The sequence below is a fragment of the Scyliorhinus torazame genome, chromosome 1 (genome assembly GCF_047496885.1).
Source record: "Scyliorhinus torazame isolate Kashiwa2021f chromosome 1, sScyTor2.1, whole genome shotgun sequence".
Taxonomy (NCBI): Eukaryota; Metazoa; Chordata; class Chondrichthyes; order Carcharhiniformes; family Scyliorhinidae; genus Scyliorhinus; species Scyliorhinus torazame.
In genome coordinates, this window is record NC_092707.1 from 124,065,089 (window position 1) to 124,083,011 (window position 17,923).

General features: G+C 45.0%; 1 protein-coding gene and 1 long non-coding RNA gene across 10 annotated transcripts in view; both read right to left on the bottom strand.

Moving 5' to 3' along the window:
• LOC140411725 (CTP synthase 1) overlaps positions 1 to 17,923 on the bottom strand; it is a 97,250-nt gene that overhangs the window by 69,969 nt on the left and 9,358 nt on the right. For 8 of the 9 annotated variants that reach the window (XR_011940988.1, XM_072500737.1, XM_072500734.1 and 5 more), the window contains 6 exons: positions 14,996 to 15,096; positions 13,351 to 13,467; positions 11,432 to 11,458; positions 9,330 to 9,413; positions 7,622 to 7,702; positions 5,057 to 5,208 (listed from right to left, as the gene is read on the bottom strand). Coding sequence is in view for 8 of the 9 variants with exons in the window: in XM_072500737.1 (XP_072356838.1) it covers positions 5,057 to 5,208; positions 7,622 to 7,702; positions 9,330 to 9,413; positions 11,432 to 11,458; positions 13,351 to 13,467; positions 14,996 to 15,096 (562 nt within the window). In the remaining variant the exon portion in view is untranslated. The remainder of the gene's footprint in view (positions 1 to 5,056; positions 5,209 to 7,621; positions 7,703 to 9,329; positions 9,414 to 11,431; positions 11,459 to 13,350; positions 13,468 to 14,995; positions 15,097 to 17,923) is intronic. The other variant, XM_072500740.1, reaches the window with a different exon arrangement.
• Positions 6,233 to 7,615, bottom strand: LOC140411828 (uncharacterized). Its single transcript, XR_011941045.1, has 2 exons — positions 7,293 to 7,615; positions 6,233 to 6,570 (listed from the first exon to the last, which is right to left on the bottom strand). It is a non-coding gene; the product is annotated as an uncharacterized lncRNA (long non-coding RNA).

Here is a 17,923-nt window from a genome sequence, read left to right on the forward strand (position 1 = left end):
TATATCCCTCTGCAGCCGTTCAGTATCCTCTGCACACTTTACCATTAATCTTAGTGTCATCTGCGAACTTTGACACATTACACTTCGTCCCCAACTCCAAATCATCTATGTAAATTGCAAACAACTGAGGCCCCAAAACTGATCCCGGAGGCACACCACTAGCCACTGATCACCAACCAGAAAAACATCTATTTATCTCCACTCTTTGCTTTCGGTTAGTTTACAAATCCTTTATCCGTGCTAATACATTATCCTCAGCGCCGTGCACCTTTATCTTGTGACTTTTGTGCAGCACCTTGTCGAATGTCTTCTGGAAATCCAGGTACACCACAACCTGTTGTCCACCGTGCTCGTAATGTCTGCTGCCTCTGTCCTTCTTGATGGTAGTCATCATGGGTTTGGAGGGTGCTGTCTAAGGAGCATTGGTGAGTTCCTGCAGTGCATTGCTGCCACTGTGCATCGATGGTGGAGGGAATTAATGTTTGTGGATGGGTTGCCAATCAAGCAGGCTACTTTCTCCTGAATGCAAGCTTCTTGAGTGTTGTTGTAGCTACACTCATCTAGGCAAGTGGAGAGTATTCCATTACACTCTGAGCTTGTGCCCTGTAGATAGTGGACAGGCCTTGGGAATCAGGTGAGTTACATGCTGCAGGATTCCTAGCCTCTGACCTGCTCTTGTAGCCGCAGTATTTATATGGCTAGTCCAATTCAGTTTGTTGTCAATGGTAACACTCAGCAGGTTTATAGTGGGGGTCTCAACGATAGTAATGCCATTGAATGTCAAGGGACGATGGTTAAATCCTCTCTTGTTGGGAGATGCCTCTCTTGTTGCCTCACCCTTGTGTGAAACGTAGAAAAATATAGGTCTTTTGAGCCTGCTCCGCCATTCATAATGATCATGGCTGATCATCCAATTCAGTAGCCTGTTCTCGCCTTCCCCTCCCCCCCCCTCACTCTCCCCTCTCCCCCCAAACGTCCTTTGATTCCTTTAGCACCAAGAGCTATATATAACTCTTTCTTCAAAAAATACATTGTTTTAGCCTCAACTATTTTCTTTGGCAGCAAATTCCACAGGCTCGTCACTGTCTGGGTAAAGAAGTTTCTCATCTCAGTCTGAAATGGTCTAACCCGTGTCCTCAGACTGTGACCCCTGGCTCTGGACATCCCCACCCCCCCCCCCCCCCCCCCCCCCCTCCCATCGGGAACATCCTTCCTGCATCTACCCTGATTAATCCTGTTAAAATTTTGTATTTTTCTACGAGATCCCCCCTCACTCTTCTGAACTCCATCGAAACTAATCCTAATTGATTCAATCTCTCCTCATACATCAGTCGCGCCGTCCCAGGAGTCAGTCAGGTAAACCTTCTCTGTACACCCTCTATAGCAAGAACATCCTTCCTCAGATAGGGAGACCTAAACTGTACAGGTGTGGTCTCACCAAAGAACTATATAATAATTATAACACATCCCTGCTCCTGTGCTCGAATCCTCTCATTATGAAGGCCAACATACCATTTGCTTTCTTTACCACCTGCTGCACCTGCATGCTTACCTTCAGTGAGAGGTGTACAAGGATGCCAAGGTCTTGTTGCACATTCTCCTCTCAATTTACAGCCATTTAGATAATAATCTGCCTTCTGTTTTTGCTACCGAAGTGGATAACCACACACTGACCCCCATAATAATGCACTTGCTATGTTTTTTCCCAGTCACTCAGCTTGTCCAAATCGCATTAAAGCATCTCTGCAAACTCCTCACAGATCAGTCTCCCACCCAGCTCTGTGTCATCTGCAATTGTGGAGATTTCACATTTAGTTCCCTCATCTAAATCATTAACATATATTGTGAATATCTGGGGTCCTAGCACCGATCCCTGCGGTATACCAGTAGTCACTGCCTGCCATTCGGAAAAAGACCAGTTTATTCCGATTCTTCGTTTCCTGTCTGCCAACCAGTTTTCGATCCATCTCAATACACTATCCCGCACACTTTAATTTTACACGCCAATCTCTTAAGTGTGGATTTGGCCAACCGTTCCGAAAGGCCAAATGAACTATTGACTGGCTCCCCTAATCATCTCTACTAGTTAATTCCTCAAAGAATTCCAGTAAACCCATCAAGGATGATTTCCCTTTCATAAATCCATGCTGACTCTGTCCGATCCTGCCACTGTTTTCCAATGTCTGCTATTAAAATTGACTCCAGCATTTTCCCCACTACTGATGCAGGTGGTCTATAATTACGTGTTTTATCCTACCTCCCTGGGCAGTAAGGAAGCATAGTGGTTAGCACTATGGCTTCGGAGCGCCAGGGTCCAAGGTTTGATTCCCGGCTTGGGTCACTGTCTGCACATTCTCCCCGTGTCTGTGTGAATTTCCTCCGGGTGCTCCGGTTTCCTTCCACAAGTCCTGAAAGATGTGCAGTTAGGTAACTTGGACATTCTGAATTATTCACCTGTACCCGAACTGGCGCCGGAATGTGGCGACTAGGGAATTTTCACAGTAACTTCATTGCAGTGTTAATGTAAGCCCACTTGTAACAATAAAGATTATTTTAAACAGTGGGGTTACATTAGCTACTCTCAAATACTTAGGAACCGTTCCAGAGCCTACAGAATCTTGGAAGATGACCACCAACTAGAGCCACTTTCTTAAATACTCTGGGTGCAGATTATCAGGCCCTGGGGATTTATAGGCCTTCAATCCCATCAATTTCCCCAATACCATTTCCCTACTAATAGTGATTTCCTGCAGTTCCTCCCTCTTCTTAAACTCTATGTTCCCCAACATTTCAGGTATGTTATTGATGTCCTCTTTTGTGAAGACAAAACCAAAGTATGTATTTAGTTGATCACCCATTTCTTTGTTCCCCATTTTAAATTCCCTTGTTTCTGACTGCAAAGGACCTACATTTGTTTTTGCCAATCCTTTTCTCTTCACGTACTTGAAGAAACTTTTAGTTAGTTTGTATGTTCCCTGCAAGCTTACCCTCATTCTCTATTTTTTCTTTCTTAATCAATCCTTTTGTCCTCCTTTGCTGAATTCTAAATTGTTTCCAATCCTCAGGTGTTGTATTTTCTGGCAAATTTATATGTCTCTTCCTTGGATCTAATACAATCTCTAATTTCCCTTGTAATTTTTTAAAAAATCGTTCCTGGGATGTGGGCGTCGCAGGCTGTGCCAGCATTTATTACCCATCCCTGGGGCAGTTAATAGTCAACCACATTGCTGCGGGTCTGGAGTCACATGTGGGACAGACCAGGTAAGGACGGCAGATTTCCTTCCCTAAAGGACATTAGTGAGCCTGATGGGTTTTTATAACAACCGACAATTAGACTTTTTAAATTTCGGATTTTTATTGAATTCAAATTTCACCATCTGCAGTGACGGGATTTGAACCTGGGTCCCCAGAGCATACTCTGGGTCTCTGATTTACTAGTCCACTGACAATACCACTACGTCACTGCCTCCCAAAGCCATGGTTTGGTCACCTTTCCCATTTCATTTTTGCGGCAGACATGAATGAACAATTGTTGCAGTTCATCCACGCGCTGTTTTTGTTTTTTTCACAAATTTAAAGTGCCCAATTCTTTTATTTTCCAATTGAGAGGCAATTTAGAATGGCCAATCCACCTACCCTGCACATCTTTTGTGTTGTGAAAGTTACGCAGGCATGGGGAGAATGTGCATTCCCCACATGGACAGTGACCCGGGGTGGGATCAAACCCGGTCCTCGGCGCCGTGAGGCAGCAGTGCTAACCACTCCACCTGCTCCACTCATGTGCTCTCTGAATGTTTGCCATTGCCCATTCACCGTCATCCCTTTAAGCAACACTTCCCAATCAATCATAGTCAATTCGCGCCTCATACTATCGTAGTTTCCTTTAAGTTTCGGGTCTCTAATCTCAGAATCAACTACTTCACTCTCCATCTTGATGAAGAATTTTGTCATATTATGGCCGCTCATCTCCAAGAGGTCTTGCACAACTAGATTGCCAATAATTCCTTTCACATTACACACTTATTCATCTGATATATCCTGCTCTTTTTATTCTGACTAGCACGTGCTGATATATTCTGCTCTTTTTATTCTGACTAGCACGTGGCATTGATAGCAATCCTGAGTTCACTACACTGGAGGTCCTACTTTTCAGCTTACTTCCTAACTTCCCTATGTTCTGTATATGTTACATGCCATTTTTCAACAAGCCTTGCTACTGTCCAGGTCTTGTTGCATTTGGATATTCATAGAGGGATCAATTGCTTCAGTATCTGAGGAGTCGCGAATAGTGAACATTCGCATCCCACTTCTGACCTTATGACAGGAAGGTCATCGATAAAACAGCTGAAGATAGTTAGACCTAGGACCTACCCCGAGGAACTTCTGTAGTGATGCCCTGGAGCTGAGATGATTGACCTCGAACAACAACTTTCCTTTGGGTCAGCTATGTCGTCAAACAGTGGATAGTTTTCCCCTGATTACTACGGACTCCAGTTTTGCTGGGACTCCTTGGTGCCACACTTGGTCAAATGTGGCTTTGATGTCAAGGGCAGTCGCTCTCACCTCACCTCTGGAGTTCAGCTCTTTTGTCCATGTTTGAACCAAGGCTGTAATGAGGTCAGGAGCTGAGTGGCCTTGGCGGAACCGAAACCAAGCATCAATTAGCAGGATATTACCGAGTAAGTGCCACACAAAAAAGCAGGACAAATCCAACCCAGTCAATTACCACCCCATCTCTTGATCATCAGTAAAGTGATGGAAGTTCCACTTGATGGCATTGTTGATGACTCCTTACATCGCTTTACTAAATTGTTTTTCTTGAAGGACGCTCATGATATCAATGATTAAAAGGCAAATTAATCAGCCTCAAACATATCAAAGTCGTGTGGACATACCAAAGTTGAAAGTTGACGCAATGAAGCCCTGGATCCCTACACTTAGCACACAAAATGAGAAATGACAAATCCATTTGTGAGGAAATAAGCCTGTTACTGCCTCAAATGAAAGTATCCTTTTACAGTAAATTGTTACAGACTGAGAGAGAGTGTTACCATACCTATCTGCCATATCTTTCCATTTGTTTAGTAGTCTTCTCGGCTTAGCTTCAAATTCCAGGTTGAGTCTGTCCTTAAAATACCCCACAACACCATCAGCTTCAAGTAACAAGGGGACTCGATAGAGGGAACAGACATCATACACACAAATGACCTAAAATCAAACAGAGCTATTGAAGGTAATTAAAGAGAAATGCTGGTGTAAGTAAATACCATGTATATACAACACTAGACTGTAGAATACCAAACCACAGGAAGAGTTGGAAATTCAATGTTAGAAATGCCTCAGACAGGAGAAGCAGCCTATAAACACAGAATCCTAGTGCAGAAGGAGGCCATTCAGCCTATCGAGTCTGCACTGATCCTCCGAAGGAACACCCCATTCAGGCTCCCGCCTGAACCCCGCGTAACCCCACCTAACCTTTTGGACACTTAGGGGCAATTTAGCATGGCACATCCGCCTAATCTGCATATCTTTGGATACTTTCACTTCATTCGGCAAACATTTCAAGTAGCATTCACAAAACCTTATGGGAGGAGAATTTGTTTTAAAAATCTAGATTTATCTTCAAATTGATTATATTGAGAAAATTAAAGAACATTTCAGGAACAATATCTTGCGAGATTTTTCTACAGGTAGCTCTGCCCTTTATTAGATTCCTCTTCCTTTGAGCCGCTACACAGACCCTGCCAACAATTTTCCGAGTCCAATGTGACTCTTCCTCAGAACCGGTTGAATCACTCGTTTGATTTTTTTCCTGGTGGGTCCTTGCACTACTGCTACTCAAACCATAGCTGTGATTCAAATAAGCTTTATAAACCATGAAATTAGGCATTAGTTCCGAATGTGCCCATTGATTAGTGTCACGTATACCAATCTGGATGGCAACTGTGAGCTGGTACTCTAAAATAAATAAAGACCAAAACAAAAATCTTACTCATCCTTATGGTGACCTTTAAGGCAAGATAAAGTTGTCATAGACCCTGATGACAATTGGCTGCTTTCCCCTTTGAGAGAGAGAGCTGGCTGGTGATGGTTTAACCTGAGGATCACCGCACCTCAGGCGAGGGACAAGGTTGAGAAGGCAGGGCCTTCATGAATAAAGGTGTCCTTTTACACTGTGCAACGTGTTCTGGTACATTTTTCGACATTGAAAAAGCTAAATATACAACGTGAATTTACACAATTCCTTTATTGTAGCAAAAACTCTCCAAGACACTTCACAGGAACATATACACATGTTGCTACAGTTGGTGACTTTCCGGTGACTTTTGAACTGAACTGTCCTCTTTCTAACTTGACTTCACTGAAGTTTTGCCAGGTTTAAATCATGGTTACTTGACATCCATTGGTCTAATAGTGAATAACTGGAACAATGCTGTTCATCCAGCACAAACGTCAGTATCACTTCTGTCAACTGAGTAATAAATACAACAGTGGCTCCGTAGGCAGAAAGCATTCCTTGTTCTGAAGGAAAAAAGATACTGGCATTCTCATTTTCCAACATTTAAAACCCTATGGGGTAAGTAGCAAAGTGTTAATGTTATTGGACGAGTAACCTGGAGGTCTGGACAAATACTCCAGAGCCGATGTTCAAATCCCATCACAACAACTAGGGGAATTTAAATTCAATTAATTAAAATAAAATTCGAATAAATTGCCAGTTGCACTAATAATGAATTAGAAATGATCGGAACTTTGTGAAAACTGCCCTGGCCTACCCATGACTCCAGATCCAGAGTGATGTACTTGAATCTCATGTGCCTTCTGAAATGACCTCATTTCTGGGTGGCTCACCACCGCTACCAACTCAAGGGCAATTAGGGGTGGGCATTAAATCCTGCTTTTGCCACATCCCACGAACAGATAAAAAATAGACACTGCGTGGACAGTATGAAGCATGAATTGCTAAAGAGCTTCGGCACTAGTGTCTAGCTGGTGTGGAATATAAACCCAATCTCAATGGTTTGTCCTCCAATAAGACTCATCCTACTGTATTACACCCACTACTCCGATCAACATTCAGAGAGAGGAGAATGCAAGAATTTGATCGTTGGAAGTATTACGGTTTAATTAACCAGCCTCAAAAAGTGACAGCATTCACAATAGTAAGTTATTGTAACCAAGTCACTAAACTGCTGGGAAACACTCAGCATGTCAGGTAACATCTATGGAGAGATTTACAAGAATTAATATTTCAGGCTGTTGAGTTTATCATTAGGAAAATGGTTATCAACCTTAAATGCTGGGCGGATTTTCCCGTGATGTGTTTCGCAGAGGCAAAGGCAGCCCGCCATTCACCAGCGGCGGGATTTTCTGGTTCCAACGGGGTTCCTCGTTGAATGCACCCCCTGCTGCCGGGGAACCCGTGGCAGGTTATTGCCGTCGGCCTGACTGCAAGATCCCACCGGCGGGAGTGGCCGGAATTTTCTGGACAGTAACTCTGATTTCTCTCTCCACAGATGTTGCTGGATCTGTTGAAATTTCCCAGCATTTCTGTTTTTGATTTCCGATTTCCAGCATCTGACCTTTTTCGCCATTGAATAACGTCTGCTTTTAATTTTACCTGTTCAGGTTCTACATGGCAGAACATAGAGATCTTTTCTTTTACAGACTTCTCCATGGGAGTTGTACACCGGCAGACAATCTACAGAAACATTTTAGGCAACAAAAGAAACACAGTTTAACGGTCAGACGTACACCTCGACCAAAGGAGAATTATTGCTGCCTTTATTGATATATCTGTGGGGTGGATGACAAGTCAACAGTGTGTATTCACTCTCTTGGCGCTAATTCTTGTGAGCTGATGCAATACAATAAAAATGTTTTGAACTACTATCGGTAGACAGTACTTTACTATGGGAAGGTCCATGGAAGGCAGATTGTTTGATGCTATCACTATATAATCAGAAATGTGAGGGCGGCATGGTGGTGCAGTGGTTAGCACTACTGCCTCACGGCGCCGAGAACCCGGGTTCGATCCCGGTCCTGGGTCACTGTCTGTGTGGAGTTTGTACATTCCCCCGTGTCTGCGTGGGTCTCAGCCCCACAACCCAAAGGTGTGCAGGGTAGGTGGATTGGCCAAGCTAAATTGCCCTTAATTGGAAAAAAAAGAAATGTGCACAGACATTCTTCAACTTAATAAGCACAACAAAAAAAAAAGCAAAAACGTAAAAGCAACAATGGAAGAATGAACGTAACTTAGTGTGAAGTGTTCCAAGTTACATTTACCAAATCATTGGATTGAGAGTTTCAACTCTCACTTTCGATGCCAACCCTCTGACTCAACCCCATTACTAAAAACTAAACATCAGCAATCCAAAGCAGTACAAAAAAAAACTAGTAATTTTGTTATGGTGAATTTGTTGAGATGGTGACAGATTCATCAGCAAAGTCCAAAAGTAATCAGAGTGATGAATAATGACAAGTCACATTTTGTATGGAACTCTTTTTTTTAAACCAGACTTCTTCCTACTGCTTTACTTCTTTGTTTCTCTTTTTCCATTCAATTACTGTCTCTCGCCTCCTTCACTTATCCGTTGGCATCTCTCCTTCCTTTCATGTCTGTACCTCTCACGCACACCTACATCTTCTTTTTTGTGTACTCCAGTGTTCCCTCCCTCAGTTCTGTATCCCCTCTCATCTTCAATTTGGCCTTTCTCAGTCCCTCCTTTTTTGCCTCTTTCCCCCCCCCCCCTGCTTCATTCCATTTTTTGTCTCTCCAACTCCTTTCCATTTGTCTTTCCTCACAATCCAGCTTCTAACCTTTCTCTTGCTAAAACAATAACACATTATCACTTGGAATTTGCCAAACCAACATGCGTGCCGGTTGGGAGAGAGAGAGCATCGTCTATTCTTCTGATTAAGTGAGAATTTGCTGTGCTTGATACAAACTGTAGTCAAGAGGGAGTGGTGTGAACTCAAATGTTTTTTCTCCTCTGCCTAAAATAGTGAAATCATTGGATCTATGGCAAAGGAACAGGTCTTCATTGCCAGTTGATTTTCTTTGAACTCAAACAACTGGGTTTCAGACAATACACCACTGAACTTCAATAACTTTGAAAATGATTAACGTTTTTTACGATTAGTAAGGTCAGAAAGGTTATTTGAGGAGTTGATAATTTGCCTGTATTTTCAAAGCTAAAGCCTGCAATTTTTCACCAACCGTGACTCAGCCTGTGGAGTGACTGACTCCACAGGTCGACTGATTAGAGCAGGAGACTCCCAATTACATTAGGTAGACTGCTTGGGGCAGGATATTACTTTTAACTTACTAAATCTGGAGATAGGCCGAGTCCTCGAAGCTCCCGAACGCTGTTTTGTGTTGGTTTTGTTTTTTGCTCTCCTGTTGTACTTGGCTGAAACAAATAATCAAGTATTTTGAATGTGCAGTATGCTATCCACAGTAAAATCAAGAACATAAATGGCAACTGAACAAGAATCTAGTATTGTTGGAAGTTGTAACATTTTCATATTTAACATTTAAAATAAAAAAATGGTGATTGAGCAATTTTCTCAACCACTTCATCACAATCAGATAACTAGATAACCCCGCCCTTTGTGCTTCAAAACACAGAGAACAGCCACATCATTTCATTACACACACAACCTATTGGAACAAATATTACCCTCAGCCATCCAAATTCCCAACTTAATCAGTGGTTTCTGCTGAATTAGCTCAGGCAGGCGTGAGGGTGCGTCAATTGAGCTCAGAACCATAGTCATTACAAATGACAGTCTACTTTCCCGCTCTATTCCAGCAGTCCTACAAGTTTAATCCCATCAAGCACCCATCCAATTAAGGAGTGGCAAAATATCAGTTCGGCTTCCAGCTCCTGATAAGAAATTGAAGCAGGAGAAGATATGACCCATCGAGCCTGTTCCGCCATTCAATGGGTCAGATCTTCTGCTTCAACACAACTTTCCTGCCTGCGCCCCCTATCCCTCGATTCCATGAGATGAAGAATCCATCTAGCTAAGCTTTAAATATACTTAATGATGGGACATCCACATCCCTCTGGGGTGGAGAATTTCAAGAATCAAAAGCACGCATGGAGAGAAATAGCTGAACTGTGTTACTTCCTGTGGACAAGTACAACACTGCTCTACATGATGCATGACTGCTTAGAATTGGTTCTGGTATACCACCCATGCCCATGCAATTTTACCCCAGGGTGATCAGTCAACGTTCAGAGCATAGAAAATTCCTCGTCAGGAAAGCACTGGCCGATCCATCAGATTGCTGGAGCATTATGGCTAGACATTTTCCAGCTATATAATCTCCTGAGGGAGAGGTTTTTTTAAACTAGAGTCATAAAGGGAAACAATTCAGGAAAGGAAACAATAGGGAAACATAATTGGAAAAATTTGTAATTTTGATTTTCATACAATGGTTACAGCAGATTAGGCCATTTGGCCCACTGTTTGTGTGCTGGCCCTCCAGGAGGAGCAATTCATCTAGTGTCAATCCCCTTTTGTATCCCCATACCCTGCAAATCTTCCCTTTCAGATGATAATCAATTTCCTTTTAAAAACCTTGATTGACCCTGCCTCCATTGCACTCTCTTTGGTGCCCAGTGTTTTAGTTGAATTTCACATTTTACTTGCATTGGAGAAACTCTGCTTAGATTAAAGGAAAGGCAGGGGGCGAGATTCTCCACTCCCGCGCCGGTTGGGAGAATCGCCTGGGCCGCCAAAATTTCCCGGGACACCGGTCCAACGCCCTCCCGCGATTCTCCCAAGCGGCTGGAACGGCCCGGTCGAGTTCCGCGGGCCGGAGAATCGCTGGAGACACCCAAAATGGCGATTCTCCGGCACCCCCGCTATTCTCAGGCCCGGATGGGCCGAGCGGCCAGGCCAAAACGGCGGGTTCCCCCCGGCGCCGGCCACACCTGGTCGCTGCCATCGGGAACAGCGCGCGAATGCTGTGGGGTGCGGCCTGCGGGTGGGGGGGGGGGGGGGGGGGGGTGAGGGGAGATCCAACACCGGGGGGGTACCTCAAATGTGGGGTGGCCCGCGATCGGTGCCCACCGATCGTCGGGCCGTCCTCTCTGAAGGAGGACCTCCTTCCTTCCGCGGCCCCGCAAGATCCGTCCGCCATCTTCTTGCGGGGCGGACTTAGAGAGGACGGCAACCAGGCATGCGCGGGTTGACGCCAGTTATGCAGCGCCGCCTTTACGCGGGCGACAAGGCCTGGCGTGTGTAGATGACGCGGCCCCGATCCTAGCCCATTGTCAGGGCCTGAATCGGTCGGGATCGGGGCCGTCGTGAACCTCAACGGCGTTCACGACGGCGCGGCCACTTTGGCGCGGGAGTGGAGAATCCCGCCCAGGATGTGTAATGCTCACTGTACTTTTGTTTGTACTAATGGCCATACCTGTATCAAAGGGGCATTGCCAGGAACCTGGAAGCAGATAGGCCACTCTCAGTCAGTCAGGGACAGTGTGCAGGAAGGAAAAGAACAATTATAATTACACTGGAAAAACTAAACTCTTTTTCCAGCACATCAAACCTTTCCTACAGATTGGGAGGGATTTTGCTTTAGAAATAGCTGTAAGGTTAACAATGCTTCCTGTTAGGTATTTACAAGTTGGACAGCAACTTCAAGCAACCACACGAGCAGTTAAATGCAAAAATATGGAAGGTGCTGTCAGAAATGTGCTGCTCTTCCAAAACCTATACGAAAAAGGTATTGTACTGTCTGGCTCTCCATTCAAATCATAGAATTTACAGTGCAGAAGGAGGCCATTCGGCCCATCGAGTCTGCACCGGCTTTTTTGAAAGAGCACCCTACCCAAGCCCACACCTCCACCCCATCCCCATAACCCAGTAACCCCATCCAACACTAAGGGCAATTTTGGAGACTCAGGGCAATTTAGCATGGCCAATCCACCTAACCTGCACATCTTTTGACTGTGGGAGGAAACTGGAGCACCCGGAGGAAACCCACGCACACACGGGGAGAACGTGCAGACTCCGCACAGACAGTGACCCAAGCCGGGAATCGAACCTGGGACCCTGGAGCTGTGAAGCAATTGTGCTAACCACCATGCTACCGTGCTGCCCCAAATGAAGAGTTGAAGATTCCTGCACTGACCAAATATGGACTAAAGCCACCACTAAACTTGGGGCTCATCTATTCCAGTCTAAGAATCTTTTTATGTCATGTTAAGTCTCAGCTAACTGCCAGAAGTTACTGTTGCACTGAACATTAAATTTTGCAAATGTAGTGTCTCATTCCTTATGCTTTTAAATATGGTTGAAGACGTAAAAAAGTAAATAACATTCAATTTTTCTTTCAGTCTCTTAAACAAATCTTTCTTTATTTTGCTTTCTATAATCAATTTTACATTCAGTTCACAATTGTAACAAACACTTTCTGATTCAGAGATCCTGCTGCTCATTAACAACAACTATTCAATCTGATTGGTTAAGGAGAGGCACAGTTGCTTGCCCTGGTCACACAGTCCCCATATGGCCTATAGAGGATGCTGCTATCATTGGGTGGTTGGTGACAGCAACGTGCCATGCAGAAACACATAGAAAGGCTCTAGTCAACTGCAAGTCTAATAAAGCCATTGAAAGCAATATTCAGCCCAGTAACAATATACAGAACCTCCCAAAACTCAAATACCAGCAGTTCAGAAGGTTGGATTCTCCATTTCAGCGGCTAATTGCTGACGCCAGCGGAACATGTGGTCTTTTACAACCAAAAAATTGGTGTGAAACCCTCACCAATTCTGGGACCGGAGAAGGGCTGGCATTGGCGCTCGGTGAAACGCCCACCTCCTGTGCTGAAAATGGTTGGGTCCCGGCCCGGGCAGGCACACGGCTGCCGACCTGCAGCAGTCGCACGGCTGATAACCTGCAGCAGTCGCGCCGTACAACATGGCGCCATCTGCGACCCCACAACCCACCCACTGGCCACCCCCCACCAGTCCCCCCAGCCCTCACAGAAGCCCCCGGTCAGGGGCATGGATCCCGGCTGAGTGTGGCGCCGCTGGACACGGTCTGTAGCCGCCATGCCGGGTTCTCACGCGGCTGAGACCACACGTTTCCCGCGCCGTCGGGAACTCGACCCATCGGGGCGGAGCATCATGGGCGGGCCTGCCGATGTCACGCCAATGCTGTTGCACGGCGCCGGCCCCGACTTTGGCGTTGGAGCCCATTCTCCGCCCGATCGCCGAACACGATTTTGGCGTCGGGCAACGGAAAATCCCGCCCACTGTGTTCTGTATTGACAAAGACCCAGATGCATCGTGAATACTAATGTAGCTTCACAATCCAAGAACTCACCTGAGGAACTAAACTGACATGAATATTGCAGAAATTCTCTCGTTTGGCTTTAAACTGGAACTGCCGGAATGCTTCAATGAAAGGCATGCTTTCAATATCTCCCACGGTCCCACCCAGCTAAGTAGAGAGAAGATATTGTTAGAAGAGTCACATATATTTGAAAATCAAGTCACATATTTAAACTGAGTCTGCATTGATTGCTGACCGAGTCAGGAGCAAGTCGCCTATTGCTCTTATCTGCAAGTCTGTTTCGTTTTGCATTATTCCATCTGCAAGACCTCTCTTTACATCTCCAATCCTCATACGCTGACCAATGGCACCAATTCTCAGGCTTCTGCCAATCTGGCTCTGTGAAGAGTATATTAGAATGAGAAGCCTTTGAAAACTCTGACTTACTTTTCCCTCAGTGTGCAGAAAAGCACCCACCAACCTAGGCAGCACGCTGACGAGAGAGAGAGCATACCCCCCCTCCCCAGGGGTTGTCCACTGTGATTCTAGACAATATACCCCTCTCCCCAAAACTGTACACTACAGGTCTAGGGAGAGGACTGGGGAAAGGCGCAATCTTGTGCATACTTTGTCAGAATGGGATTCAAGTGCCTCATGGCTAATAATGGTGATATTAGAGAATATCAGCAAGGATTCCTGCTCACTGTCCATTCAACACTGCTGAAAACTGATTATCTATGGATGACAACACTGTCAATTACCGTCTGGGCTTGCAAAGGATTGCCATTTGGAAGAAGCACCACAGTGTCAATGATGTAAATACAATTACCCTTACAAGCTGTTGGTGTCTACCAGGGGATGGGAGGGAAACTATAATTCACCCACTGAAGTTACCTTTCTGTAACCATTTTATTATTGTCACAAGTAGGCTGACATTAACACTGCAATGTAAGTTACTGTGAAAATCTCCGCGTCGCCACATTCCGGCACCTGTTTGGGTACATGAAGGTATCAACTTTGTAACTGTGCGGAGTCTGCACGTTCTCCCCGTATCTGCGTGGGTTTCCCCCAGGTGCTCCGGTTTCTTCCCACAAGTCCCGAAAGATATGCTGTTACGTGAATTGGACATTCTGAATTCTCTCTCTGTGTACCCGAACAGGCGCTGAAGTGTGGCGACTCGGACATTTTAATAGTAACTTCATTGCAGTGTTAATGTAAGCCTATTTGTGACAATAATAAAGATTAGTAATAATTTCTAGCTCTAATATTTAAGGCCAGCTCACAATTACCCACCCTCCTGGCTCAGCTGGTAGCATTCTTGTCATAAAAGTCAGAAGGCTGTTGAATCAAGCTCCACTCCAGCACAAATTACGACATTTCAATGCAATACTGAGGGAGTGCTGCATTGACAGAGGTGCTCTCTTTCAGAGAAGCCAGATATTCCTCTTCAGGAATATTAAAAGGATACCACGGCACCATTCAAACAGCGGGAATTATCCTGGAATCCTGGCCAGCATTCCTCCCAAAACCCCTAAAAGTCCAGTGAGCTAGCTATTCTTGTTGTTTATGGGGCCTCCCGCTCTGCAAAGTGCCTGAACAATACTTCAAAAGAAGCAACTGACCAGTCCTGAAGCATTTTCCAACATCCTGGGTATGGCAAATGCTACAGATTGCAAAATATTTCCTCAATTTTTACCTCAATAACGCACACTTCAGGCTCCGCCCCATCGGTATCAACAGGAATGCGTGCCTGCCGCACTACCCATTCTTGAATAGCATCCGTGATGTGTGGAACAACTACAAGATGACAACAAACATCAACATTAGTCACATAACCAGTTTCACAATGCACCAAATCAGTTATTACTGCTTTCCTCACTGAGCTCGGTGGGCACATTCTCAATAGGGACGCCCATTCGATAAAACTGCAAAAAGCAAAAATACGTCTAATCAGAAAATGGAACTGCAGCCAGATCTTATTATTGAAGAACAGTATGGTGAAAAGTTCCTTCAGTGCGAAAAGGTTCCCCCCAAGGTCGCAGGTATTCAAAAGTGTCCAATTGTGTAGAATGTTCTGGCAGCTGTGTTGCTGTTCAGTTTGCGCAACAGTGAAGGACTTAGATGTGTGTCGCTGCATTTGAAACAGCACATCGGGAAAAACAAACTGAGCTGAAATCAGGATTTTAAAAAATATATACAAATATTTAGAATTTGGAATACATTTTCTTGACAGGATGATGGTTACAGATTCACTCATAGCCTTCAAAGGGGACTTGGGTAAATATCTGAAGGGAAGAAAATTGGAGGAATATGAAGAAGGAGTAGCGAATAATTAGATTGCTCTTCAAAAGATCCAGCGCAGACAAAGGGCCAAATGGCCTCCTGTGCTACAAGATTCTATAACTAAAGATCAAGTGATAGAACTACCACAAGACCTAAACCGACCAACAATACACACAAAAGGTGCTTGTGTATAAAAGTTCTTAGAAATAGCAGATACTTCCCATATAGTGCGCGGGTGGGACATGAGAGGAAGAGGTGCAAGAGAAAGTAAAAACAGAAGCTGGCTGATACGGTAGGGGTTACAGCAGCACCTCAAAATTCAATCGAGAACCTGGGATGAGCTTTTGACCTTGTGCTCACTTCAACATCAAGGTTATAAACCTCCACCTTCATAAAATCACCTGACACTGCCCCTGCTTCAACTCATTTGCTGCTAAAAATCCTCATCAAATTCCTCATTTCCCCTAGAGTTGAGTGCGCTGTACACTTCTGGCAGGCTTCCCATTTTCCACCCTCCATAGACTGTTGCCCATGACTTAACCCATAGCAAGTTCCGTTTTCCCCCATCACCACTGTGCTTTCTGGTCCCACACTAGTTCCCGAAGAAGCAATGTCTTGACTTTAAAATTCTCATTCTTGTATTCAAATTGCTCCAAGCCTTGCTCCTCCCTTTTGTTCATCCTACCTGACATCCCCCAACAAGATATCTGCATTCCTCCGATTCTGACCTCTTGCACAACCCTGATTTTAATCGCTCCACCATTGACAGTTGTGCCATCAACAACCTAGACCCTAAACTCTGGGTCGCCCTCTCCAGTCTCCTTTAAAACATTCCTTAAAACCTACCTTCTTGTTAAAGCTTTTGGTCATCTGCCCTAATATCTCCTTCTGTGCCTTTATGTCAAATTTTGTTTGACAGTGCTCCAGTGAAGCAGCTAGCAACTCACCCAGACATCAGTAAACACTCTGAATCAACCAATCTCATTGAAACACTGTTTCCCTCAGGAAGGTCTCCAATCTTTTCACTTTTGAAGATCAAGCCTCTGAACTATCTCAAAGCTGCTTCAACTCACTCAACGGCAGTTGAAGGTTTGATCTCATCTCCTGAGACTCCGTTCCCCTGGATTTCCGAGTTTGCACTCGAGCTTCTAATTACTGGCCCAAATTCAGCTCTTTAATAGCCGGACAGCTTAATTGGGCTGGAACTGCCCCATGATTTCATCAAGCTCCAATCTCCCCAGCTATACTAAGTTTTTAAAAATAAAAATTTAGAGTACCCAAATCATTTTTTCCAATTAAGGGGCAATTTAGCTTTGGCCAATCCACCTACCCTGCACATCTTTGGGCTGTGTGGGGTGAAACCCACGTAAAAATGTGCAAACTCCACACGGACAGTGACCAAGAGCCGGGATCGAACCTGGGACCTCGGCGCCTTGAGGCAGCAATGTTAACCACTGCACCACCATGCTGGCCACAGCTACACTAAGTTATAAATGGCTCCCAGGGTTTCTTCTGAGCTCTAGCCTTTGGACCCAATGACCTTCTGCACCATTTTACCTCTCCAAGACATCTCCCAAGTCTTTTCTGAACTATCAAATGGCTCCTGGGATATCTCCTGAGGCACAACCACACACAGCCAAAATCAGCAACCCGTTTGTGGCCTGCAGCATGCTTATTGCAGCACCTTTGCTGTATGGCCTTTTCCTCTGCTGCAGAACATTCACTCCCCCAGCAAAATCACAGCTAAATATAAACCCTGGAACTTTCTTAAGCTCCACCCATCTCCAAGATGACTTAGCCTTCCAGGGCTCAATGAATGCTTTTTAAATTAACTGCAGCTCTAGCTCCATAAACAAAACAATTCTCTTTGCCTGCATTTCTTTGTAAACAGTGCAGACACCTCAGCTGCGATCACACGGGTGCAAATCCCATAATGGTCGCTAAATCCCACGAGAGGGTCAAAACACGATTTGCGCCAATGCGATCTCAGTTTGAAATGTTCCCTGCCCTCTCGTCAGTTTTGTGATCAGGTTCGCGCCCAGAAAAGACGTGAAATTGATTTCCATATGTTTTATTAATTAACATGTATTTACCGGCCTTGACACCGAAACGTCTGCCCACACTTTATTCTCCCACCCAGTCGGCGTGATGTCATGGCAACACAAATCACTATTGCTTTTTAAATACAAAAAAACAGTCGTCATAACGCAAGGGGCGTGGAGACAAGTCTAGTCCCGGGATGGCGAGGGACATAGCCCCCTTGTCACTGCCCAACCAACCTGGCAGTGCTGGGGCAGGCCCTCTGGGGAATCCTCTTTGGGGGGGGGGGGGGGGGGGTTCA